General features: G+C 37.3%; 2 protein-coding genes, 3 long non-coding RNA genes and 1 pseudogene across 9 annotated transcripts; 5 read left to right on the forward strand and 1 right to left on the reverse strand.

Annotated features, from left to right (window-relative positions):
• The first annotated feature begins 4,805 nt into the window (after positions 1 to 4,805).
• LOC136266246 (uncharacterized) lies at positions 4,806 to 5,925 on the forward strand. 4 transcript variants are annotated; one of them, XR_010705991.1, is made up of 6 exons: positions 4,806 to 5,018; positions 5,077 to 5,173; positions 5,232 to 5,264; positions 5,314 to 5,440; positions 5,660 to 5,780; positions 5,841 to 5,925. It is a non-coding gene; the product is annotated as an uncharacterized lncRNA (long non-coding RNA). The 4 variants fall into 4 exon arrangements; XR_010705990.1 differs by having other exon boundaries at positions 5,321 to 5,440; XR_010705993.1 differs by having other exon boundaries at positions 5,321 to 5,440; positions 5,846 to 5,923.
• Positions 5,926 to 5,979: 54 nt separating this feature from the next.
• Positions 5,980 to 7,865, forward strand: LOC136266247 (uncharacterized). Its single transcript, XR_010705994.1, has 4 exons — positions 5,980 to 6,065; positions 6,123 to 6,320; positions 7,487 to 7,549; positions 7,765 to 7,865. It is a non-coding gene; the product is annotated as an uncharacterized lncRNA (long non-coding RNA).
• A 50-nt stretch (positions 7,866 to 7,915) lies between these two features.
• On the forward strand, positions 7,916 to 9,664 carry LOC136266245 (uncharacterized). Its single transcript, XR_010705989.1, has 6 exons — positions 7,916 to 8,020; positions 8,092 to 8,163; positions 9,033 to 9,086; positions 9,276 to 9,372; positions 9,427 to 9,487; positions 9,549 to 9,664. It is a non-coding gene; the product is annotated as an uncharacterized lncRNA (long non-coding RNA).
• LOC136266244 (glucosamine-6-phosphate isomerase 2-like) lies at positions 9,498 to 10,671 on the reverse strand (annotated as a pseudogene).
• A 2,586-nt stretch (positions 10,672 to 13,257) lies between these two features.
• On the forward strand, positions 13,258 to 20,671 carry LOC136266243 (glutathione S-transferase kappa 1-like). Its single transcript, XM_066061253.1, has 10 exons — positions 13,258 to 13,419; positions 14,913 to 15,027; positions 15,812 to 15,893; positions 18,610 to 18,713; positions 18,772 to 18,799; positions 19,148 to 19,248; positions 19,484 to 19,519; positions 19,572 to 19,688; positions 20,241 to 20,331; positions 20,383 to 20,671. The coding sequence occupies exons 2-10, from the start codon at positions 14,965 to 14,967 to the stop codon at positions 20,544 to 20,546; spliced, it is 786 nt and encodes a 261-aa protein (XP_065917325.1). The 5' UTR covers positions 13,258 to 13,419; positions 14,913 to 14,964; the 3' UTR covers positions 20,547 to 20,671.
• Positions 20,672 to 22,536: 1,865 nt separating this feature from the next.
• On the forward strand, positions 22,537 to 27,595 carry LOC136267108 (glutathione S-transferase kappa 1-like). 2 transcript variants are annotated; one of them, XM_066062174.1, is made up of 9 exons: positions 22,537 to 22,670; positions 23,872 to 23,950; positions 25,956 to 26,053; positions 26,110 to 26,137; positions 26,187 to 26,287; positions 26,601 to 26,636; positions 26,690 to 26,806; positions 27,161 to 27,251; positions 27,308 to 27,595. In XM_066062174.1, the coding sequence occupies exons 1-9, from the start codon at positions 22,608 to 22,610 to the stop codon at positions 27,469 to 27,471; spliced, it is 777 nt and encodes a 258-aa protein (XP_065918246.1). In that variant the 5' UTR covers positions 22,537 to 22,607; the 3' UTR covers positions 27,472 to 27,595. The 2 variants fall into 2 exon arrangements, with proteins under 2 accessions (XP_065918246.1, XP_065918247.1); XM_066062175.1 differs by lacking the exons at positions 27,161 to 27,251; positions 27,308 to 27,595 and adding an exon at positions 26,913 to 27,154 and having other exon boundaries at positions 26,690 to 26,863.
• The last annotated feature ends 49 nt before the right edge of the window (positions 27,596 to 27,644 follow it).

A 27,644-nucleotide genomic window follows, 5' to 3' on the forward strand; every position in this document is an offset into this window, starting at 1 on the left:
TATTAGTTTCATTTTAGTTAATCTTAGTTTTAGTGTTAGATATCTTCACATATACTAACCTTGGTAGCACCCCCTAAACTTACAGAAACTTTAGATTTGGTGTTTTGATGTTCAGCACTATTTCCACTTACCATTGTGCACAAATGAACAAATGCTCTAATAGAACTGAGCTTAAATAACCTAAATAGGCAGAATTAATGCTGAATAGCAATGTTTCAGAGGAGGTTGGACACGATACAAACATTTCTGAAATTTATTTCTGTTAATTGCATAATTCTTATATATGACAAGGAGTAAGTGATAGAAGAAATGTTTAGCATGCAATATCCACATCATGTTACCTTGTGCTTCTTAAGATGAACAGCAAATTCTTATTGCAAGGTGGGTGTGTGAGTTTCTAATTCTCTTTTCGATTCTCTGTAAGGCCAAACTAGCGGCGTCTGCTTTTCTTTTTCAATACTCTGAGAGGCTTTGTTAGCATGCACATTGCTTTCTTCGACAATCATTGTGTTTAAATACACGTACATAAGGCGTTCCTATAGTATTACACATGGATTCCACCCAGCGAATGCTTACACACATGATCCTGTAGATTTCAAGAGAAATTTACGTGCCTGGAGTAGTGGGGTTGAATGGGGTTGAATGGGGTTGACCGGCTGAATAGACTAAACTTGAAGTGCACTCTCGAATGGTATTTGTGAAAACTTTCGTGGACGCTTGGTTAAACTTTCAATACAAAATGTATGCACTCATGTGTGCATGTCCAACCTCCTCTGACAATGTTTATGGTAGCATTTGCAGGCATTTTCAGGCATCACCATCTTCAAAGAAAAGTGTTAAGTGGTTATAGTGTACAACACCCTTTTATGTAGGATTGCTTGAGAAACCTTTTAGTTAGCTCTAGTTCATGAACTAAAAGTTTTAAAGGTTTTGGTTTAGTTCTAGTTTTTGAACCAAAACTTGAAAGAATTTTAGTTTAGTTTTAGTTTTAGAACTAAAATAGACCACAATTTTAGTTTAGTTCTAGTGTACTAGAACTAGAATTAAATTGCTGTACTAAAACTAGATTTAGTTCTAGTTCCTTAGAACTAAAACAACACTAATACATACATACATATATACATGTATAGTATAATATGTTACATAATAATTATTACAAAAAAAAAAAAAAAAAAAAAAGATGCAAACTTAAGTTTTAAAATCAGTAAGTAAATGGTGATGTAAAGTGGAAGTAAATTCTTGATAGTTATAAATAGTTAGGTAATTGATTCCACCATTTAATTGTTTGTATTCTAAAATATCGTTGTGTACTTGATAAATGACATCTTTCAGTGTTAGCATAAGTTGTGGGGTGCCATGTGTTGTGATTATGAAGTGAACCAAATAAAATAGGAGGATCTAGAGGAATAACATTGTCCTGAGAATAGTGATAATGGTGCATAGCACAGAGACAACAATAACGAATATGATTTTTAATTGGTAGCCATGATAAGTTGTTACGATACTTAGATACATGATCATACTTACGTAAAGAGTAAACTATACGTATGCCCCAGTTCTGCAGACGTTGTAATCTATCTACTAGGTTCTGTGTGAGTGGTGGTCCCCACACTGGGAGTGCATAATCTAGATGTGATGTGATGATGTGATGAACTGAATCCTATTAATAAACTCGAGTAGACTGGTAAGTCAATGTGATGTACAGGTAGCTAGTAAGACTAGTACTGCTACTATGGCCACTTGTTACTGCACTGCTTATAAGCTGCTGCACTGCTTTTCCACTACAAAGACCAAGCAGAAGAAGCAACTAATAGTCAGACTTGCAAAATACATATCACAGTCAAGGGGGGTGGCACTACTACAAATATATCTTGTACTCTGATGACTTTGTCGTAATTTGAAGTGGTCAAACTCGAAAACTGCTACCTCTAAACACCAGGAACCGCCAAAGAAAGAACCATGTAACATTAATACACATTGATAAACCACATGCCAAGTCAATGGTGAATATGTACAGCAGTAAATTCATTAACTACCTTCTGTAAATTATATTGCTAAGGAAGCACAACTCAAAAACTACCGTAAATGTAAACCATAAACAATGCATATAAGTACGTACCTTTCCAACTGTTTTATAGCCAATTGTTGTACATTTTTGTACAAATTGTGGGTTTCATAGTGTCTACCACATAGAAACTGGTGGGAGGACACACATGCACACACAATTTTCTCAAAACAATTATATTAGCTAGCCTAAAACTGGCCTTTTGTCAGCAGCAGTGGTACTATATGCCTTTAATTTTTGAGCTAATAATTTATTGTCTGAATTCTTATTTTGTATGGCTATTCTGAATATCAATCGTGTTATACACCAACGTTGTAAGTGGGTCAGAACTGTTGACCCGGTTGACCCACTGACCCGAATAGTAATATGGATGGGACCTGGATCTGACCCGCATGTGACCTGGTTTAATTAAAACAGAGACGTTCCTCAAGAGCTAGATTAAAAGTCCACAAGTTCCATTAGTTAGCCCTGTATTTTAGGATTGTCTGCAAGAAGCGAGTAGCTACGTATTATCAAGTGGGTGTGGCTCCACGTAAGGCCACTCCAAGTCATACCTTAGTTTCTGGTCACTCCCTAGCCAACAAAAGGATGCGGACGGGCGGATGATCAGGACTTCAGGACTATCATAGACTCTTACATATACACCAGTAATACTGTAATGTTATTAATTTTGCTAAATTTACCCATTTCATATTGAGTTTACAACCAAGCTTAACCAACATTCTTATAGCATAAGTAGTTAATTATGCTTCTGCAAAATGCACCAGGAAAATTGTTGATGGCTAGCTACACTGCTGAGCACAACAACGTGTAGCTAACACTAAGGAAAGGTCTGCTCATGTAGCTACTTTTGCTTTACAAATGAAATGTTTCATTAGCTACGTCAGGAAATTATTATTTATTAGCTAGCTAATAATAATCCAAAGCTATATTAACACATCATCAGAAACTCTTTCAAATGTGAAGTCTTAGCCAACTATATATGCATGCGTTTCCAGCCTTCTATACAGTAAACCTTGAGTACAGTAGCTGTCAAAGTTTTGAGTTGAGTTGTTGAGTGCTCCAGGCTAGTGTTTTTCAGTGATTGTGTGGGAAAGCTAAGTTAATGTTTTAACTAAGGGATGTCATGCATTTGCTAATTTAGGACCATACTTGCAATTATGTAACCATGGAAAAGTTGAAGTTTGAGCTCACCAAATGTTACCGGATTTCTAGTCAGTATATCAGTGATCAGTGATAAGGAAGTCCAAGTTTAGATCCACTAGAAGAGTTACTAGACTAATCATTAGAGGACTACATCTGAATTGTTAGGAAAGTTTAAAGCTATGGTATATCTGATCATTAGGCTAGTGATCAATGCTACATACATACTGTACTGAAGTTACTTACTGGCAACAGAAGCATTACTAATAGCTAGCTATATAGCTAATCAAGGACAAGTCAAAAACGTTATAGTAGTATATGTCTATTTTAGTATTAGAGTTAAGGGTAGTGTGACTGCTCTATTAGAATGCCTGACTGCTCTATTAGAGTATCTCGATCTTTTGCAGTGTTTAAAAATCACTGTCCTTGGTCACGTACACTTAAGCGCTTGTAATATTAATAATAGTCCTCATAAACTGGGGTTCCAGTTTTCCATGCGGGCGGGTGACCAGAAACTAAGGTTTGACTTGGTGTGGCCTAAGTCTACATGCAGCTACACAATTAAGAATTTCCAGAAGTTAGTTACTTACATTTCAAGTAGCAACATGGATCCGGTGATGCCATGCATGCCCACAGAGAACAGCTGATACAATTCTGATAAGTGGGTGTGGCTTAACATCCCGCACAGACAGCAAAGCATATTCCTGAAAGGTGGGTGTGACTCTACATAAGTTTTTTGAGTGTTTACAACTACATTTCCACCAATACAATTGAGCTTGTTAACTTATAGTCACATACCCAGATACTCAGTGAAGTCGACAAGACCCACTTGACCTGGACAAAATGTGACCCAAATGACCTGGATAATCCGCATACTTACAATGATGTTATACACTTCATGAACAACGCTTGTCCTTTGACCAACTGCAGATTTCTTGACTACATTGACTTTCAATTTGATGATTAGAGTACAGGATATACAGTATTGGAGTGTCACCCACTTGCTCATGCATGGCTACTGGCTCAGCTACTTACTCTGTTTCCATTGGTGCTGCTCTTGCGTAAAGCCTGGTTGTTGCATGCTGCCACTAGCTGTGACACAATGACCAACATATACAGCAAGCCATGGCCAGGCATTGTTAAGTTGACTATTACCTATCACCAGCCCACATCACTTTCCACCATGCTGCCTCAAACTTCATTATGATTACATGTGCATTGAGGTGTACCAACTGTCATTTACATCTATGAAAATGTTTCTTGTTGCTCCTGCAGAAAAGTGGTAATATGTAACAATAGATTTGCAAATGTTTAGTGGCCCTGCATAGTTACAGGTTTGGTGCTTGGTTCCGGTGGCTTGAGCTCAACATTCCCAAGTCTACCCATGCCAGCTGTGGCAACCAAGTGGTAATAAGAGTGGAGACTCAGTATTAACTGAAAGCAACTTTCCAGTTCCATTAGACTGTTGCATTATATTCTGATAACAGCTACATAGCTGCATAGGAACTTTGATATAACTCGTACCCGCTTTAAGTTAAGTACAACCGCCTTCCTTTGTTTCCCTCCCCACCAAGTAGCCATACTACTGTTTGTCTATTAGTGCTCTTCTTTTTTTAGGAGGAGAGTGCCGTAGTAAGAATGAAGATATTTGTGTTGCCACTTTGTGAGTGCAGCCTGATTGTGTGCATGATCGCAAGGATTTTGTGGGTGGTAATTACTGTTACTTTACTACATGTATATTATCTACTGGTGTGTTGTAGCCACTCCTCTCTACTATTCAGATACTTTCGTGATAACTACAGTAGAACAGGTGAAATAAAAAATTATTCCAATTCTAACAATTTGGATCATGTTTGTTGTACACGCAGCACTCTATCAGCTGAGTAGGAACTTCTGCTTTACACACTGAGTTTGGTTGCTATGGAAAACTTTCCTATATGATATATGTCAGTAGAATCCCAGCAAGTTGTTAAGGTGAGAGTTATATAGCTACGTATGTAATTAGACTTGTATAAATGTAAAGGCTGGCCAGTTCTTCCTGACCATCCATTCACATGTATGATACTACAATCATCAGTGACTTGATATGATGTGGATATTTTTAGGTTGTAGGGAACAAGGCATAGGTGTCATTGACCTGCAGCTATGTTGATGTCATTTTGATGTTGTGTATTCACACAATTCTCAGGAAAGGATTACGTATATTAAAGAGCAGAAAACCCTAACAACTACGTACGTATGTGTGTGCGTGTCAGTAGTGTGTGTTGATGTCACTGTTTGTGTCAGTGTCACTATGTGTAGTGTGTACTTGTGTGTATAGTGTGTGCTCACACGTATCATACAATGTTGAATGCATAATTGTATATGCTTATTTTATCCATATTCTACAGTAGGTGTGGTTGTATTGTTTGAGTACATGGTAGTGATTATTGTATTTCCTGTACCTTATAGAGCATTACTTGACTAACTACGTTAGTAATGAGTGTCGCTTGGTCAAGGATATGATCAGATCTAGTGGCCTTCCTTACACTGGTTACCTATCCAAACAAACTACTCATCTTATTTGCAAATGGTGTGTGTGTGCGCGTGTGTGTGTTCATTATTCTTTGTGCATGCACTTTGTTTTGTATAGTGAAGGAGGTAAAAAAATTGACAAGGCTAAAGAGTGGGGACTAAAGATTGTCAACTTCTCATTCATTGGTGATGTCATATTTAGTAAGTGTTAGTCAGTACAAGGTGTCCAGATACAAATCTTTACCACCATTAGCTGGCAAAGAGCTGTCTTCTAAATACTACATCCTAAATCAGGAGGATGAATTTCTACCCCTCTCACACCCATCAGCATTGTCTCTGCTAGGTACTGTAAGAGGTATTTGTAAGAACCACGATGCTATTCTGTAATCTCCACACACAGAGCCTTGGAAAGTGTTTTTGGATGGGTACATTGTTGGGAAGAAGATTCCACATAAACAAAAGAGAAGCAGTTACTGATGCAGAGGGTGATGATGCAGAAGTTAGGGAGTCTGGCACTACTGTAGCTCCTTCAATGGTTAAGGAACCTTGCATTGTCTTTACTGGCATGTTTGGTGCAGCAATGATGAAAATGAAACAGGTGTGTGTGTGTGTGCCTGTGTGTGTGTGTCGCATGTGCATGTGCGTATGTGGGTGAGCGTACGTGTGAGAGAGTAGTAAGAAATTTATACTCACATTGCTCTAGTTTACCCAGCTGTAAATAAGCATTTGGTGTTTACTGGGAAAGCAGTGTCTAATTGTGCATATATCACGTAATGGATAAGGGACTGTGGTGCCCACAATGTGACATGGTACAGTCTCCTGTGGGGTACTAATCTTGCCCCCAAGGCACCAAATACCAGCACCCAAGTAATGCACAGGTATCCTGATGTTTTTTCTTGCTTTAAATAATTGCAGCATGTGTTGTGTACATGTTGCATGTTCAACCATATGTGTACTGTATACGTCAAATTTCCATGTAATTAGTAGAGCTGGGTGGTATGAGATTTGTCAAAGTCAGGACGGTAATATAGAAAATATCACGGTACAAATACATACCACGGTATGGATTATATTTTTGAACTAAAGTAATATTAAGTGAAACTTTCTTATGGAAAGGGTGATAGAAGGTTGATGAAACATGCTAAAATGGCTTTAGTACAATTAGAAGGTTATCTTTTACATTGGCAAAGTATCTTCATGTTGGTAACAGCAGGAAATAACAGGATGATGCTATGAATCAGTTGCCATCTAACTCTAGACGGTATGGTGGTATTTTCTAAATTCATCCAGTACCTTAACGGTATCATTAAAATACCTTCTCCGTACCAGTACATCACCCAGCTATAGTAATTAGTATGAGCATCCAATATCATAGAAAATTCACACTAGTCAGTGTATGAATTTTAATAGTTCCAGGTGTATGAATTTTAATGGTTCCAGGTGTATTTATTATTATTATTATTATTAGCACTTTACAGTGACCAGCACTGAAGGTCTGACAGTATGAATTTTATTGGTTCCAGGTGTATGAATTTTAATAGTCCCAGGTGTATGAATTTTAATGGTTCCAGGTGTATGAATTTTAATGGTTCCAGGTGTATGAATTTTAATGGTTCCAGGTGTATGAATTTTAATGGGCTCTTACCGCTAAAACATTTACATGCAAATTTCATGCAAGACTTGTTGTGTATGAAACACTTTTGTACTGTGTATAAAAATCCTAGTTGTAATTTTTAATGTACATTGAGTGTGTTCATGTCATAGATCAACAGACTGGGAGGGATTAAAGTTGATGCAAAAGATTGCACCCATCTGGTTACATCAAGAGTGAGTCAATGTTGGGAAAGCAAAGGTGGCAGTTGATGATGGCTGCAGCTACAATGATGTTGATATCAATAAATTTTGATGACAGTATTGCCATATGTTATTATTGACATTAACATCATTGCAGCCTTTCTTGGCTGCTACCTTTGATCTCACAACTCTAAAGCCCACTTTTTGATGTGACTGCTATGCATTGTATGTTTTCATTTTCGTTTCAGCTGACACATACCATCAAGTTCTTGTGTGCCATTTCTGTGGCAAAGCACATGGTCACGACAGGGTGGATTGTGAGAAGTGGAGATGTTTTGCTATTTTGTAGGTAAATCACCAGCGTGTACTGGTGTGTTATAATGACCTATCTGTCCTTGTTAGATGAAACAGAGTTTGCACTGAAAGATCAGTATGCTGAGACGATCTATGGTTTTAATATTCTGCATCATTGAAGAAAGCTCAATGTGAAAAACTATTACAAGTGTGTGTGCGTGGTGCGTGCGTGCGTGCGCGCGTGCGTGTGTGTGTTCATCTTATGTTCCATACACATGTAGGGACTTACGTTCTACTGCACACCTCAAGTAATTCCTTGTCCCAAGTCTCTAAGGGAAATCACTGGTGGAGAGGTCTAGTTATAGTCAGTACGGTTCACCTGAGCCCCTGCCAAAAACAGTAATATCAAAGAGGTGAACATGTGTTCACTCCCAATAGTTTAAGCATGTTTTCATGTTGTAAACATGTTTGTGTGCCTCAATCATACATACTGTATATGGGATATTTTTAAAGCCTCATAAACAGTGTTGGGGGTAACGCATTATGTAATGCATCACATAATAATTATTACTTTTGTGGTAACTAAATAATATAACGAAATACACTATAAAAACAGGTAATATAACTCAAGTTACTTTACTTACAAATGTAACCTAAGTAATCTAGTTACTGTAATGAATCTAATATTACAAGTAACGAAGTTACTAATCTCATTAGTGATCCACTGAGTAACGCTTAGCCACAACGAAATAGTGAAGCCTACTGAATGAAGCTCATTCGCCAGCTTCTTACTTATAACCAAGATTTGCACATTGTCCAACAATGCAATCATGTCACGTGATAAGGTGGTAGTTTCACACGTGACAACTTAATTTAAGGCTGTGGACACAAAGTAATTATAATATGTAATATTATTATAGTTACTTTATTTTATGGGTAATATGTAACTGTAACTAAATAGTTCAGTTGCAAGTAATATGTAACTAGTTACTTTAAAAAGTAACTGTCCCAACACTGCCCATAAATCACTTGTTCTAGCCCACATCAAAGTGCTTTTTCGATATACAGTTGCAGCATTTAAAGGGCTTCACAGTGCTAGTAAATGTTTGGGCAACTGGCCCATGTACATGTAACACAAGTTGAAATGAGGACTCAGGTGAACACAAACATTATTACACTGATCCAGCTAATGATAAGTTTTCTTTATTGTATGTACATATAGGTAGTGTCTTTACACACACTACAAACAATGAATGCATCCTGTAAGAAATTGAAGGTAAGTAGTGTATGGTACACTAAAAAAAGGAATGTAGTTGTGAGGGCTCACACGTTATTTGACTCATAAGCTGTTGACATAAGTAATGGTTTGCTCCCTTGCAACTTTCTTCATTACTTTTTTTTGTGCACATGTACCATATTTCCAATGTATCTGTGAACCTCTTAAAGTATTATTATCATTCTCTAGAATGGTTTAACACTGTACAAGAAGCCACTTGTTATTTTGACGTGTGACGGAGACTTGGATAGTGACGAAGTATCTGTCTTTGATGAAGCTGAAATAAGTGAGAGACCTGTATAATGTACCCACCTAGCTTAGTATTGGTCTTTATTTGCAGCAATATACAACACTGAGTTTGTGATGATGGGAGGTCTGAGACAGAAACTGGAGTATAATTTGTATCCTTGATATGCATTCTTAAATTCTGTGGTAAAGATTCTTCCTTGACACATTGTACAGAAACAAGATGAAACTACCTGGAAAAAAACCCTAAATACAATTGTGCAGTTATTTTTGATAGTCTTCACAATTGACTACAATACATTGTACATTGACAAAAAGTTTTGTATAAGTTATTTCTTTCTGCTGCTTAATTCTCAATAGCCTCTTGATGTACGTCCATGAGCCCCTTAAAGTATTGTACTGTCTTCACCTTCAGTTCCATGGTTGCTGGATCGTCACACGCAAAAATTGCCTTGGGGTGCATCTGGAAATCTGAAACTGTTCACATATGACTGACCCCCTCCTCGACTGCCTTGTACAATGCAAAAGCTTTGTAGGCTCCAGTTATCAATATCATAACCTATTCCATAAAATTAATACTGTTGCAGATTATTTTGTATGTGTTTTATACTTACTTCTCTGGCATCCATAACAGCTCCTACTCCAACTGTTAGTGCTTGTGTGGGTACCTCCTGACTTGTATCACCATCAAAGAACCTAGACAGATACAAGTGTAAGTATTACAAGTCAACCAAGTGTTTCTAACTATAGCTACAGTTGAACCTCTCAAAAAGACACTGGAAACTAATCCATGGTCCCATTTGAATACACCCCTAAAATCAGGAAACCTCTTAAACACCATCTCAAAGGGTATACAATAGGGAGGGATATAAGCTTCATACCTGGCATTAGCATCAATAGTTTCTTGTGACAAAGCCTTTACTCTTGTCCTGGACACAAGTGATGATCCGGGTTGACTAAATGCAATATGTCTCAGGACCAGTACCTACAAACACACAACTTTATAAATCACTTGAAAAATTCCTACTATATGTACCTCCGATAAGCAGTTCTACACCACCAACTTTTGTAATTTCTTTCTCAAACTGGCTACATTCAGCAACTAAATCTGGAGCATTTCCATCCAGTATGTGCACATTAGCTGGCTCAATGTCAATATGTTTGAAGAAATTTGTAAGTGTGGTAGCTCGGATGATCTCGTGGTACAGGTAGCTTCACATATTCGTCCATGTTAAATGTCACCACATATTTGAAAGACACTTCTCCTTTATGTTGATACTCTATTAGCTTCTTGTACATACCAAGTGGAGTGCAACAGACTGTTTAATTACTGCAAAAATTACATCTCTTTATCAGTTGGTAATCCTAGCACAAACAACTTGTCCGGTCCAGGGTTGAAGTTATTTATTCTATCCTTCACGTAGGTAGCAGTCCACTCGCTCACCTCATCATAGGTGTTTAAGATTACAAGGATTGTTTAGCAGCTCAGGACGACCCTTGCAAACACTATAGTGATGAGGTCATCTTTTGCCTCCTACATGAATTGTCATCACAATAATTCAACCAATTCACTGTAGCATCCTGATAAGGAATGTATGTCACTGAATTTGGAAAATTACCTTTATGGGTGTATTCTACACATTAGTTTTACAGTAAAACACAGCATTATAAGCTAAATTCCTACCAATTTGAAGGTACATAGATACCTTGAATTACAAGAAAAGCTTAAGAAATATTTGAAAAGTGTTTTCTGCTATTAATGGCACCATGATAGTTTCAAAAATTCAGTCACATTATAGCCTCAAGCTTGTTATTTAGTTTGGTCCCCTATACTGATGATCTGTGTACATACATAGGCACCCTGACAACTAGTGCTCAACAACTGTATACAAGGTTTAGTGAAGTTTAATGCTAAAGAAGTGTTACAGTTTGTTACAAGATCTGGTATAGTCCCTACCTTAAAAGTGTCTGAATAGTGAGAACAACATAGCTGCAGGTCGATGACACCTATGCCTTGTTCCCTACGACCTAAAAATATCCACATCATATCAAGTCACTGATGATTGTAGTATCGTACATGTGAAGTAGTATGGATGGTCAGGAAGAACTGGCCAGCCTTTAAATTTATACAAGTCTAGTTACATACATAGGTATTTAACTCTCACCTTAACAACCTGCTGAGATTCTACTAACATTATATCATATAGGAAAGTTTCCATAGCAGCCAATTATGGATCAATGTGTAAAGCAGAAGTTCCTACTCAGCTGATAGAGTGTTGCCTGTACAACAAACATGATCCAAATGGTTAGAATCCTGGAGGAGACTGAGTGTGGCGCTCGACTAGACATTGGGTGGCCTGCAGTTCGAATCCTGGGGTAGGAGGGATTTTTTTCCTTTCTTTGACCCTTTTCTGTTTCACCTTATTGTTAGCTAGGCCATGTAATCTTTAAGTCTCCAGTTCCAGTGTGTTAGGTTAGGTTAATCCAAAGGCTGCAGCACATGTTGCTGTCAGACCTTCAGTGCAGGCCACTGTAAAGCTTTAATAATAATAATAATTAAAAAAAATTGGAGTCACTTTTTATTTCACCTGTTCTACTGTAGTTATCACGAAAGTATCTGAAGAGTAGAGAGGAGTGGCTACAATGAAATTACACAAAATAATAACACACTTATTACATATATAGTAGCTGGTCTATGGTAGAGTACAGTAGCAAATTGTGCAGACACACCTCGTTCACAATAACTAAGATAGCTGCAAGTTAAGAATTATTGTTCTCAGTATATGGATTGTCGGCAAAGTCTGATCAGCATAAGGACATTCAGTGTAATATTGTTACAATGTGGTTAGACACTAAGAAACCCACAATTAATTCAAATTTTGTACAAAACTATAGAATTAATTAGTGGTGAATATATACAATAAACTGTAAACAGTCAAGGTTCATACTTATATGCATTGTTTATGGTTTATTTTAATACTTTACACAAGGTAGTTAATGAGTTTAATGCTGTGTATACATTTGCCATTGACTTGTGTGGTAAGCATGTGGTTTGCGTATTAATGTTGCATGCTTCTTTCTATAGCTCCTGGATTTTACAGGCAGCATTTTTCGAGTTTGACCACTCCATCTGAGGATGAAGCCATCAGAGTACAAGATATATTTGTAGTAGTGCCACCCAGGGCTGCCCAGAGAAATTAAGGGGCCCAGGGCAAAGAGTTAAAGTGGGGCCCTTGACCCAAGTTGTAAGGTGAAGACCAAAAAAAAAAAAAAAAAAAAAAAGGTCACAACCTGCTGGCAATGACAATAACTACCCATCACCAACCATATCTCCTTATCTATAAGCTTGCTACACTGCTCCTCTGAAGAATACTGTGACTGCTCTATTAGAGTATTTAGATCTGACTGCTCTATTAGAGTATATCGATCTTTTAAACAAGTATTCAGGGGGCCCTTCATGGGGCCTCCTGGGGCCCCTTTCAGGCTGGGGCCCGGGGCAAAATGCCCCAGTTGCCCCCCCCCCCCCTGTGGGCGGCCCTGGTGCCACCCCCCTTGACTGTGATATATATTTTGCAAGTCTGACTATTAGTTGCTTCTTCTGCTTGGTCTTTGTAGTGGAAAAGCAGTGCAGCAGCTTATAAGCAGTGCAGTAACAAGTGGCCATAGTAGCAGTACTAGTCTTACTAGCTACCTGTACATCACATTGACTTACCAGTCTACTCGAGTTTAATAGGATTCAGCTTCCTCGTCAGCAGTAGCTATTCAGTAACCCCAAAAGTTGGTTGAACCAATGGTTGACGTTCCATCTCACCAAAGGAACAGCTGTCAAGCGTTCCTCAGTCATAATAACTCTGATTCACCAGTTCACCAAAATACAGGACAAGCGCTTTATTAATCTGTATAAGAGTATTAATCTATGTGTTACGTCAGGTGGTGAGTCACCCGCAAATAGTGTGGTCACATAACACTAGTCATGTGAGTGACATGGATTGGGTGAACTTAGTCAATCCCTGCATATAGCTACCCGGCCCTTGCTAGAGATTGATACAGTGCAGTGATTTGTTCTACATCGCCTAGAAGTACACGTGTAAGTGCTATATAGTATGATTCGTATGTGCTCACGGCGTACTAGATAGTAGCTAAACTGCAAAATTCACAGTTATGAAAAAACGCGGGATTTATACTTCAGTCATTTAGATGTAGCTATATATGTTGTATAGCTAACTGCAGCTAGTAGCTCTGAAGCGAGGGTGTTTAGCATAGTCATGAAAAAAAATTACAAACAAGTAGCTAGGCCTAGTCTAAAGAACTGAGAAAAAAATAACTTTAAAAAGTCTGAAACAAGCTGGATTGAAGTATCTATACACCGTATGTCCAATCTCTACTGTGCTGTGGAGATTCTATAACTGAAATGCGCATGCACAGTAGGGATAATTGCTTCTTAATAATAACCACTTCATGCAATCCAGCTTGTTTCAGTGACAAGTGAAGTGTAGAGGGAAATTACATTGTCTGATGGCAGGTGTGCAACAGCTGTCTTTACTCTTTGTGAGCTAATTATATATCTACATGAAACTCAAGAGATAGAGTAAAGGAGTAATGACAGCTGTCACATATCTACATGGGTAATGTTACCATCAGACCACCAGATGTAGTTCTACACTAACTAATGCATGCTACATGTATGTCATTTTATGCCATAGCTAATATATAAACCATTTCTTTACAGCTAGATGACATCACTAGCTAAGTGCCAATCACCAACTATTGTTTTGAGTAGCTACAGTATAACAGTTTACCATGTCTATAATTTATCATGAATCTTAAGTTCTAATAGAGTATTATGTATATAGTCTTTATGTAATTTAGTGTGTATTGTAGCTATAGCTAGCTACGTATTTCTTTGTGTACCTATACTTGTGTTTATAGGTAGTACACCTATAGGTCTTGTTGCCTTCTGTACTCATCTTACCTTTTGATTAAACTAATAAAAATAACAAACAAATAAGACTGTGAAAAAATTTTCCGCAAACATATAGCTCTCCGTGTAAAGTAAAATCTGCTGGAATTTTATGTCGATTATTAGATGTGCATTGGAAGAGAAGAAGAAAGCGTTGTTAAGTAAAGACATTTTTACTCCTGTCATTGGCAAGTAGCTTACTTGGATTAGAGAAGAAGTGTCACTTACAGCACACCCGGTCAATGATATGCAGTTTGTTCTCACTTCATAATGGCACAATCATACGTAGAGTTACAGGAGTGAAAAGGTACAAATGCACATGAGATAAATTAAGTGCAAATTTAGTCACCATATGCAGCCAACCACTAATCAAGAAAATAAAATCTTCATGGTAAAAAAAACCTGTCTTAGTGATAGGACTACGTATATAGGATGCAGTGTTTGTAGTGTGATGAGCATTGTTCATATCAACTGATGAATGCATCCAAAGCTGATCATAATATATGGTAGCTAGTGTAGGTGAATTTAGTGTTAGCATTGGCAACACGTCACATTATGCAGCTAACCTCATCCAATTAGCTAGCTCTATAATAAATGTTCTCCTCCTTGTTTTGTCACAGTCTTGTAGGGAACCAACCAAGTCAGTGTACATGTCCATCAGTTTTGCTGAAAATGAGTCAACAAATAAAGCTGTATTATGATGTGATGTCACCTTATTCCTACATTGGTTTTGAGGTAACGAAACATATACACAGTTATAGTGAATAAGAATATTTAATTTGTTGCTAAATAGCTACCAGATATTTTATAGCTGAACCTGTGTAGAATGGTCACCTTCAGGCCAGAAAGCTTTTATGATGGCTATTATAGAGAAAAAACCTGCATAGGGTGGTCAGCAGCAATTTAGTGACTGTGACTAGTATGCAATGAAGGCAGCTGGATTATATAGTATTCATGCATTGAAAAGTAGGAAGCTAGTATGTCGAAGAGCTGTTCAGACCAAGAGTTCATAATACTAAGTAGTATTAATTTGATCAAATACCAATGTCTATTCAACCATACGCAGTAATGTTGTACAAGCTGTATTATGAACTTTGCTCAGACTCTTTAAACTTACAAAAAGCACACAAGGCACTTTAACTCATTTTTAATTAGCAGTTTGAAGGTGACGATGTAACTAACAACTGAGCAGTAGTGAATATAGGTATGACTGCCCTATATAGACTTGTAATTGGACAATGGTTGGAACCACTAGTATCATGTTCCTTCACTGAAGGCACTTATGAGCTCCTGATATAAGACATGCAGTGACCACTGTATGAGAGTTGAAGTTATACATAATATTATGGTGATTCATAGGGGAATTCTTTTCTGGCTGCTATTCACATCAGATCACAATTCATATTTCTGTATGGGAAAACAGTAGGGACCTTGTGACAATGGTCATTATACAAAGGTGACCATGCATGGTGACTGTTATCATAGGTTCCACTGCATTGCTGGTTATTTTCTTCCTTAGGTTTTGCACCAATACAAACAGAAATGGAATTTTCACTTGCAACTATGTCCTTTTGTTTTACCAAGGGTCAGGGAGTTAAGTGGTATGTTGCATTGTGTAACACACATTGAATTATAGTATACCATAGACTCTGGTTATTAAGCGTATATGTTATTTTTGGAAGAAATTTATTAAGTGCATGATGATCACAAGGAGTTTCTGCTAAGGGAGCATTGTTCAAGCAAACCACAGTTTCAGGACACCAGTATAGTATTCAGTCAAATAGTTTGCTTCAGGGTGGTAGTATCTGAGGAAGTATCTATTGTGGACACATGTTCAGTGAGATATCAAGTGTGCACTGTGGCACTTCTAGTTTGGTAACAGCTTTTTATTAATTTATTCATTCATTAAGGCTTTACAGTAGGTCTGTAGGACACCTGATCCTGTACAGTCTGATAAAAGAAGCATGTTTGAAAAGTTGCAGAGAAAAAAATCCATGACTGCACCTGGGCAGCTTCACAACCAGATTTTGCTGCCATTCTAGGTAGCATGAACTCGGTTTGCAGCAGTAATTTCAACTGGAGTTATGTCCTTAGCAAACTACTGTCCAGCAGTACAAGTATACCTGTGCACTCAACAAGTTTTTATTTTATTTTTATTTTATTTTTTATTTTTATTTTTTTGTGCACTCAACAGGTAATAATTATGTGCTTATAGTCGCCATGTGCAGCTATAAAATAACCAGAGTCTATATAAAGTTTTCTAGATGGCACTGTACTTAGCTACAGTAAATAAAGTTTGCATGTATATTATCAGTTGCAGTTAGCAATTCATGTTATCTATATTTACTCCACAGAGATTTCATGTTTAATCTGACATGTGGATTTGTTACAATAATATTCTCAGATTGTTGCAATAATATTCTCAATAGCACCTTGATGCTTTGTTTTGAAATAAGTCAAGTGATTAGAACCAGCGTTGAAACCGGGTCGGGTCGTCCGGGTCATATTTTCTCCGGGTCATCCGGGTCTGACCCGGTTTACAATTTATCCGGGTCTGACCCGGATTGGATCACGTGAGAAACGAAATTGTTCGTTTGACGACGTGGAACATATAAAGGGTAGTTGGAAAAGGCGGATACGGTCGGACGCGGACACGGACGCGGACATTTTCAAAAAGCACTTTTACATTTATGTAACAGTTATTTTTCATACCTAATGCTGTTTTTACAGCAGTCTTCGCTTCGAGACCCAGGCGTCGATCCTTTCATAGCGCTTATCCATTTATAAAGCACTGCACAGCATGCCAAAGACCATAATGGTGTTGTACACATGTTCTAAAGTCTAATACAGAGTTATATAGTTGTAGAGATTAGCTTGTATTCCCCATGCAACTTAGCTTAGCAGGCCAAATCCACAATCTTACGCCTTTTAGTATAAGGCGCAAGCGCTTATACCGAGTGTTGAAGATTTCAAGGACCTGGCCCACGAGATTAAGTTGGGACATGCTAGATTAATCTCTGTGACTCTGAATTAGATTTCTAGAGCACGTATACAACACTGTAATGGTCTTTAGAGTGCTAGTCTATCCTTCGCACGTGCGCTTATAAATGGATAAGCGCTATGAAAAGATCGACGCCTGGGTCTGGAGGCGAAGACTGCTGTAAAAACAGCGTTAGGTATGAAAATTAACTGTTATATAAATGTAAAAGTCCTTTTTGAAAATGTCTGTGTCCGTGTCCGCGTCCGACCGTACCCGCCTTTTCCAATTACCCACATAGAAACGCTATCGCGTAGCTCTTTCGTGAGCCACGCCTACTTATCGCATTACCAACAACATATGCTCAGCCACGCCTATTTGTTAGTAAGTGCAGTATGTAGCACGAAACTGAGGGTATCTATGGTGAGGGGTAGCTATTGTCAGTAGGTGAAGACCTTTTTTTTTTTTTTTTTTTTTTTTTTTTTTTTGGTCTTCAACCTACAGCTAGGCTGAAGTTTTCAATATTTACTCAACACGAATCGAACGCTCAAAATGTAGACTCGTTCGCTAACCCGAGACTAGCCGAAACACGTCTCGGCTTTAATTAATCCGGGTCACATCCGGGTCAGTGGGTCATCCGGGTCAGCAGTAGTGACCCGGTTTCAACGTTGATTAGAACTAAATATTAGTATTACACTTGTTAGTCAAGGTCCCTTGACAAAAATCTGATTAACTAAATTGTGTGGTGTGATTCTACACATGTCTGAATTATCAATTGGTGTTACCATACTGTGGTTGCTTAGCGATGGTTGTTAGGTAACCACTGCTAAAGTAAAAGGTTATTTTACTGCCATAGCTAGGTAATGGTTGCTAAGTGTGATTAGCTTTTTGCTGTAGTGAACTACTGTTACAGTTGTTATGGTAGGATGGCTAGGAAGGAAATAGTCACCTTGCACTATTTTACTCCTTACTGTTTACAACGCTCACACCATTAATCCCGAATATCACAGCCAGCTGTCCTATTTGCTACATATACTAATATGCATCACAGTACCATGAAAACATGACAACAGAATTTTTTCAGATTAAATATTTCCATTATGGATGCACTCTACAGTTAAATTGCCCTTAAGTAACAAAATTCATCATAATATCAAGAGTTTATAATGTGGGAGGGCTCCCACAATATACATTTATTAAGAAAGGAAACTTGCATCCCAGCATGTTACCAGCTGATGTGAATTTGATCCCTGGATCGGTACATAGTTAATAACTTATGTAATTAGTTGTGTGTATGATATTTTGGTTAACTTGTGTATCATCATCATCTACTTTAACAGGTAACCACTCTCAAAATGTTCCACTAAAAGCCCAGTATGTAGGACAGGATGTTGCAAGACTGGCTGAATATTATTGTATTCCATTAAACCCACCTCCACCTTCAGTGAGTGTAGTGGTCTATTATCACACTACTAGTTAGTGTTGTGTTTCTAACCATACAGAAACTTGCTGAGGCTTTGTTTGTGAAAGGTGAGACTATTATGTGCATGTACTCAGTGTAGCTATGTTGTGGTGGTTACACTGGAGGGTTATACATGGTAGAACTATTATCTGATTGGACTTGTAGCTAGGAGGAAAGTGGGATTTTTTCAATAAAAAGTGGCACTGATATCATCAGGAACTTTATTATAAGTTCCAATACTTCAATCATTTCAATTGAATTATAGTAGTTACATAGTAATGTGCATCATTTATGTTATGCTCGCTTGTGTGTGGCTAATGCTTACTGTGGGCTGTACATTTGAACTTGTGTACTATTAATGATGTCATATAGCCACTACACCATGTACTCTTAAGTGTCTAATCTCTGTGATGTAGGGACGCTGAGAGCTCAGCTATTACTAACTGCAGCCAACTTGGAGTATCCTGATAGTGTTGAGGCAATATCTAGGAAATTGTTTATGCGGTTGTGGGCAAAGGTATGTTAACACAAAAGTATAGATTAAGGATGTGAATTGTATTGCGGATAATTATGTTTTTATTATAATGTATCAGTATTGATGAAATTATGATGTCACAGTTATAAATACGGTATTGCTAAAAATATTCTTAATCTGGTTATCTGGACAAAAAGTTTGTAGTGCAAGTAATCTGGCTATCTGGTTCTATTATTGTAATATTGCCTATAATCTTGTCCATTCTTCACTACTACAGGATGAAGATATCACAGAAGATGCTAGCTTGATCCAAGTGTGTTGGTGGCTACTGACTTGTATCATAACACATTATGGTTTCCCCTCAGGCATGTGTTAAAGCTGGAATTGTGAAGGAAGAAGCTAGAAAACTGCTGGCTCGTTCTAAGGATCAAAATGTCAAAGAAAAGTTGGAAGCAACAACACAGGAAGCATTTGGGTTTGGGGTGAGTCCGCCTGTAATAATACAGCAAGGAGTATAGTATATGTATATCTCTTGCATGGGCTCACCAATTTACCTGCAGGTAATACCTTTATACCTGTGTTCAGGAATACATCCAGAAGATGTTGATGTGAGGGGCTGGCCTGGGTTTAGAATATGTTTCTGGAAATAGGGTATATTGGCTATCTATAACACGCACTATCTCGATAAAAACTTTCATGGCGAAGTTTACATATCTGAATAATATATAGTATTACTAAACTGTAGGTATAGAGAGTAGGGTTAAATCCTAGATAAGGATGATGACTTTTGTTGTAAAACTACTTTTAAGAGCACACATTTTGAACAAGAGTGTGATTTCAGACACCATCCATACACTGTGACAAGTTTAGGTCAGCTGTTTGCTAGTTAACTGTCCAGGTGTGAAATTGGTAGGCTACATGACATAATGATAATTTACGACAACATAAGTATTGCTTTCTACACACTAACACAGTATAATTACTGTATGAGGAAATGGACAAATTATTACAAATGGTTGTATGTTTCAATGAAGGCATTTGGTGCTCCATTTATGGTAGTGATGAAGGACAAGCCAGAAGTATTCTGGGGTCAAGACAGGATTGAACTAATGGGTCATACTCTTGGTAAGTCTTGTACGTGATGTCTGTCTGTCAGTGTGTTAGTCCACTACACAGGATTGAAGTGGGAAGGACCATTAGTGATAAAAACAAACCACAACTCTTCCTCCCAAAGTGTGGATAAGTCTAGAGATTCCACTGTCTTCACTTCACTTACAAAATGGATGATACTGCTTGTCCCAATCATTATACTTATTGTACTTCAATGGCTCAATTATTGATACGGGCACTAATTCAGTTCTTGGATTTCAGAACAATGATTTTTTCCTTATATGATTTTGCTAGTGTACAGAGAAATGTCATTAATCTCACATTTTGTTGCATGGTTAATTGGCAGAATTATATTTGTTGATAAACCATATCAGCAGACTGATAATTTGGTTGATGGGTTCCACATTCACTCACAACGACATTGGACCAATAACAGGATTGGCAGAATTTTGGTTGCACCAAGTCTCTCAATTAAATTCCCTGCCATTTCAACCACATATAACAACATTAGCTATGTGTTGTGGATTATAAAACAGGCAAATGTCAGTAGCACAAAGGTTCCCTCCAAACTGATGCTCTTATGATTCAACATCAAATATTCTACTACATGATATCTTGTTAAAAAGTCTTAGTGAGTGTTTCTAACATCAAATAATATAGTATCAAAACTTAGAAAAAACTTACAGAATCACAGATAGCTATTACTTTTTAAAAATTGCCGATTCTGATTGTTGGTCTGTCCGCTAGCTGAGCACAGTTGTAAAACCTATAGTGGCTATACAGCTCATTGTACAGTTACTATCTTATGTCTAGCACAACAAAGTAGAATTGAAGATAAAGACAAGGCACAGAGAGCAATTGGTCTTTTGAACCCCAAATGGAATATAATATTATGAGTTTGCTATTGTGGAAACCACATCAAGGCGTTCATTTTCCATACCAACACTTTCTTTACTGACGAGAATATAAATATCACAAAATAGTTCTAAGTGCTTATGCTATCAGTTGCACTTGTTATTATTGGTTTGCTGGAGAAAACAGAATGCATGTGACCACACCCCTTAATGATTATACTATCCCTCTACCAGTCCATGTCAAAGTAGGGATTTTCCCACATAGCCATGTTGTAATACCATTATCCATTGTTTCACAACTTTATAGCACTTGAATTTATACTCTTTAAATACTGACATGTAAAGCATTGAAGTGTGACTAGAAAGTGATACAATGAACACATAGTTAATTGGGTTAAGGAGTAATTTTAATTCACTTTGAAGCTACATATACGAGTACCTGACACACAGAACAATGCATGTAGATTGTTATGTAATCAGTAGACTGGAAATCACACACATTATAGATTATGTGATTGTACTATGTACACTCATGTAACCATTAAGTGTTGTAGTACAGCGTCTTGTAGCTACAGAATAAATCCTGCCCTTATACATGAGGATTTGCCAATACTGGCTAGTCACAATATAAGTAATGCACCAGTGATACACTGGATTAGTATACCTGTGTAAACAGCAGCCGGCTTTGTGTGCATATGCATGGGTGTGTGTAGTATGTGTGTTTGTGTGTAAAGTATGTGTGTGTATGTGTGTGTATGTGTGTATCTCAGTATGGTGTGTAATATGTGTGTTTGTATGTATATATAGTATATATAGTGTGTGTATGTGTGCGAGCATGATTTAAAAGCTTTAAAGCATTCACTGTAGTCAGCTGCTTTATCACTTCTGTGTGTTATTACATCGAGAATAATCTCTATAGCAACATGGACTGAGAGGAAGTCTTGATCTTATAGGACAGCTACTATACAGTAGAACCTTTCTGAGAGGTTCTACTGTAGAGTAGCGAAGAATTCTTAGAAGACCCTCCCTGTAAAGGATGCTGTATGTACATTTAACTTCCTTATAAAGGATTGTTCTGATGCCATTTTACTTCTGTAAAGACAACCAATTGAGACTTCATCAAATCAGTCAGTCACAAAAGTGACTGTTAAATATTCCACTGTATGTTATGTAGTAGTGTTTGATAGGAGTGGTGACTGTACTGTTTATGGAATGTGTGTAGCGGTGTACTTGCAATGTAAACTTTCAAACCTCACTACATTTCCAGTAACAATTTAAATAACTAATTACTATAACAAGTATACTAAATTAGTAGAACCTCACCCAATTACTCAGTTGGCTATATATATACTGCTCTCCTCTTTGTTTGGTCATTTAATTGTGTCAGAGAATTTGGTAGGGAATCAACCAAACCTGTGTCTACATGTTGTACTGAAAATGACTCAACAAATTAAACTGTACTATGATGTGATGTCACCATATTCCTGGATAGGCTTTGAGGTAAGTAGATGCACATTATGAGAAGTACATAAAAGAATCTTGTAGCTATTACTAGCTGTGGTATGAATTGCTTACATGTATAAGATTTGTGTTCATATTCAAAATTGTTTCAGTCAGTTGTAGCTAGCTTTAAGTAGTCAGTTTTGTGAAGTAAGGATTACTGGATTATTAGATTTAAAAAGTTGCTGCAAACATTTTTTGATATAAAAGCATACAAGTAGTACTGAGCTAGCATTCATGTGTAGCTATAATTATTTTATGTAACTGTTGTGTGTAACACATTATAGAGCTAAGTATGTACATGGCTATGTGTAACACTAACACTTTTCAAAAATAAAAGCAAAGTTGTTTGATTGTATTACCCTAACAGTAGTCAAGTGTGACACCATTTTCTACTAGACTGCAAATACAACAACAACACTACATAATTATAAGCGGAGCCATACAACAGCCCAAACAAAGCAGAAAACAAGCACAAGAGGTAATTATCTACAAATCGCCGGAGGTTTTTCCTTTAACTTGAAATGTGCATATAAAAACATACAGTGCATGTGTTTATATCTTCAAAGCTCACTCTGTTACGTACACTATACATATAGCTATATGTTTTAAAAAGATGACGTGAGGTACCGTGATGACATATGGTCAGTGCATTTTCAGTGGAAGAACACGGGACATGCATAAGCTACGTAACATGTGCATGTACACATTAATTTAACGCCACACATTGATATCTATCAACACTACAAGTATCAAAACATGTCACAATATGTACTGTGTGTGGAGGTGTTAATATTGTTAGTAGTGTGAATTTTTGTTGTGACACTTGAGGCTTGAGTGAGTGACTAGTACTTACTTGTGTTTGCTGAAAATGAGCAAGTATATCCAACTGTACTATGATGTTATGTCACCATATTCCTGGATAGGTTTTGAGGTAAATATACAATAACTAGTTTGTGCGTAATGAGAAATATATAGCAGACCTGACACATTAGGTAAAGAAGCTTACCTATACTAGCTACGTACATCCATTTCATGCATACTCGATGGTGCACATGATGAAGAGTGATTTGTTTTGTAACTAAGTAACAAGTGCCACTGTTGGAGTACCTAGCTAACTATGAAGCAAGCAGCAATGGCATGACATTTTAATCTATGTATTAGTAGTGGTATATGATAAGCCGTATTATTTCTTTCTTAGGTTCTCCATCGATACAAACAAAAATGGGACCTTGATTTGCAACTGTGTCCTTTCCAGATCCTTAAAGTCAGGGAGCAAAGTAAGTTTGAATTATTGTGCACAGAACTGCACACGTGTGCATACTATACCAGAAGCCATACACACATACACATTACTGACCACAGCATGCTATACACTGCATAGATCAAAGCTGAATAGCACAAAGTACAGTTAACTGCAAGGAAACAATACACTGTTAACTTAAGTTGGTCTGTATACTAAATACTTTACATGCAACTTAATGATTGGCTTGATACACATACGTATGTTTAGTATACTGTGAAGTATCAAGCACCACCAGCACCTTTTGTCATAAAAACTACACTACACAAATTTGTGTAAAATCATTGGAATATAGGAAATAGAGATTGCTGGGAAAAAAAAAAAAGCCAAGAAACAAGAGCCAAACAAGTCAACATGTTAAACTGCTCTAGGACTACAATGGAGCCTAACACTTAGAGATCTGTGTGTTATATTTTCAAGTGTTAGGGCTTTACAACATTTGACATGCCCCATTGTAGTCCTAGAGCTGTTCAACATGTTGACTTGTTTGGCTCTTGTTTCTTGCTTTTTTTTCCGGGAATCTCTATATTTTCTATACTATTATTTTCACACTGTAAGCCATTTCTTGCACACGTATCAATCTGTTGGTCACATTAGCAATTAATTTGTGTAATTTTTTGCACATTAACAACATATCAGTGAACTGAGTGTCAAGAATCCTTAACACTAAGTCAAGTCACTAGGTCTAAGTCCTTGTAGGTTAGGTAATCCTAAGGCTGCAGCACATGTTGCTGTTAGACCTTCAGTGCTGGTCACTGTAAAGCACTAATTATATAACCAAGTACTAAGAATAATACGAAACGCGGTTAAAATTACGTAATAAATAAATAAATAAATAATTAAATAATTAATAATTAATGTTTGAGAAAACTACGAGGCCTAGAGACATGAACTAACCGGGGATAGATTCGCCTGTGAATGAAGGCACAAACGTATAATCGTCGCTCCTGTTTGTGCTGATGACTTGACCATACGTGTAATTCTATATAACGCCCAGTACCACACCCTTGCTTAATTACTTACATATTGCGCGAAGAAGATTAGTGATGCCCGTGCAGGAGAGCCAGAAGCCACTTGTGTAAACAAGAAGATTACAGAAGCCACTTGTGTAAACAAGAAGATTACAAGTAAGTTTTTATGTCTGTAACATCTCAAGTCTCCATGCCAGCTGCCAGTGGATTCATTCATGTAAATAAACAATACAAGAATTAAAACATTAAACTGACATATGCCACGCTCTTTACAATAAGCTTACAGTTACATATAAAATACAAGTAAACAATTTTGTCTTGTGCAGCTGGCATGGCGAACTTTCTTTGTGTTGGTGTCAGGCAATTCAATACGTGCTTAATCTTTTTTGCCTTCACCTGGCGTAGCTACTAGGCTCTAGTGGCTTGGCTGTCTTCCTTTATCTGGTTCATCTGGCTTGCATACGCCTACAGCATTGTGTAGCTATCTCCTGAAAGTTGTGTATGCATAACTATGGTGTGTCACCCATCACTGTGCCATTGCTACATCACTGATGAACCTTACTTAGCTCTAGTTGATGTTGATATGCATTGCTGTATATTGGCTAATAATTTTTATCTGCATGGTGATGTTGCCTATAATGTATTGCTGCATACAATACTGCAATAATGTATAGTTCTCTCCTGTATGTTTTGTATACATATACTTTGTACACATCACTGTGCCATTTATACCACACCAATGATGTACTGGCACTTAGCTACTGGTGGCCTTTAGTTACGATGCCACTATAGTGTTATATCTGTCACTACTGTGACATATTGAGTTGATTTGGGGATAATGCATTCACCACCTAATAGCCTCACCGGGGGGCTGTCACGTTGGTGTATGTACTTGGTTGTATGTGACGCGGTCCTAGTAATAATAATAATAATAATAACATATAATAATTATCTCATTGTACACTAACAGAATATTGCCTGAATCATGGTTTGGTTACATTCTGTTATTAGGTAGCAATCTTCCTAAAAGTAAAGAAAAGGCAATTCATGTCGGATATGATATCGCAAGACTGGCTAAGTTTTACAACATACCACTAAAGCCACCATCGGTAGGTGAATAATTTCAGTAATTTGTATAGTACTAATTGTTGTTAATTCCTCACAGAATCCTACAGAGACTTTGATGGTAAAAGGTAAGTTAGTTGTGATATAATGCACATTAGCCACCTCTATCTATATTAGGGACAACACAGGCTCAGCAACTGCTCACTGCAGCAAATTTGGAGTTGCCGGATAAAGTTGAGGCAATTTCTAGGGAGCTATGGATGAGAGTGTGGTCTAGGGTGGGTTGATTACACAATGCTGTAGATAATGGGCTAATAAGAAAAAGGAGAACTAAAATTTCTAACACATTGTTGAGTTCTATTTGCATTCACTATCCATCTGTATCAGTACAGGTAGAGGTGCAATGGAATTTATAGGAGTTAGCTGGCTATCACTGTAGTGCTTGCCCTGTGTATAGCTATATAGATGACTAACTGTGTTGAGTATAATAGACTGAGCTAGTTCAGCCAGCCAGCTGTGTATATATGAGGGTTGGTCAGTTTCTCAGTACACCTAGTGGTTCTTTAGTAGCTAATGATATTATCTTTCTAGGATGAAGACATTACAGAAGATACTAGTTTGATCCAGGTGTGATATTGTGCTATTACGTTATGTGCAGAAGTATCAGATCCCATATGTAGGCATGTGTCAAAATTGGAATATCAAATGAAAATTCTAAGAAACTGTTGGCCCGTTCTAAGGATCAAGATGTCATTAATAAGTTGGAAGCTACCACACAGGAAGCGTTTAACTATGGAGTAAGTCATGACCATTTGTATATAGCAACAGGTACTAGTTACACACTCCAAATTATGGTAAAGTTAAGATTTGTTTAGTGGACTGCAATAATGTGAGATATTAAAGGAGTCAAGAAATCAATGTGACTTCTTTACTGGTCCTTCAGATAACCATCATCATCTGATTGGCCGGTAATGATTATCAACAATACATTAGCACAGAGTACTATCCATAAAAGAAAATTGAAACATGCTAATAAAAGCACCACTCAGAAAGGATGTAGATAGTTATACCCTAACTGATCTGTATGTGTCGTGTTCAGGTGCCATATGTGCATGATCACCTTATGTCTGTCTGTCGTTCCATCATTAAAGGCATTTGGTGCTCCATTTATGGTAGTGGGGAAGGATGATCCACAAATATTCTGGGGCTCAGACAGGATTGAACTAATTGGCTACACACTTGGTAAGTATCCTGCATAAGTCTGTCTGTCAGTTAGTCAGTCTTTCATTATGTTGTAGGACTGAAGTGGGAAGGACCACATGTGACAAAAACAAACCACAATTCTTCTTTCCAAAGTGTAGAGAGATCTAAAGATTCCATTGTCTTCACTTCACTTACAAAATGGATGATACTACTTGTCCCAATCATTATACTTATTGTACTTCAATGGCTCAATTATTGATATGGGCACTACTGAATTTAGTTCTTGGATATCAGAACAATGATTTCTTCCTTATTATGATTTTTGCCAGTGTACATAGGAATGTCATTAATCTGCGTGGTTTAATTAATTGGCTGGAATTTTATTTGTTGATTTTGCCAATAAATCATGTTGGCAGACTGTTAATTTGGCTG

The sequence above is a fragment of the Dysidea avara genome, chromosome 9 (assembly GCF_963678975.1).
Source record: "Dysidea avara chromosome 9, odDysAvar1.4, whole genome shotgun sequence".
Lineage (NCBI taxonomy): Eukaryota > Metazoa > Porifera > Demospongiae > Dictyoceratida > Dysideidae > Dysidea > Dysidea avara.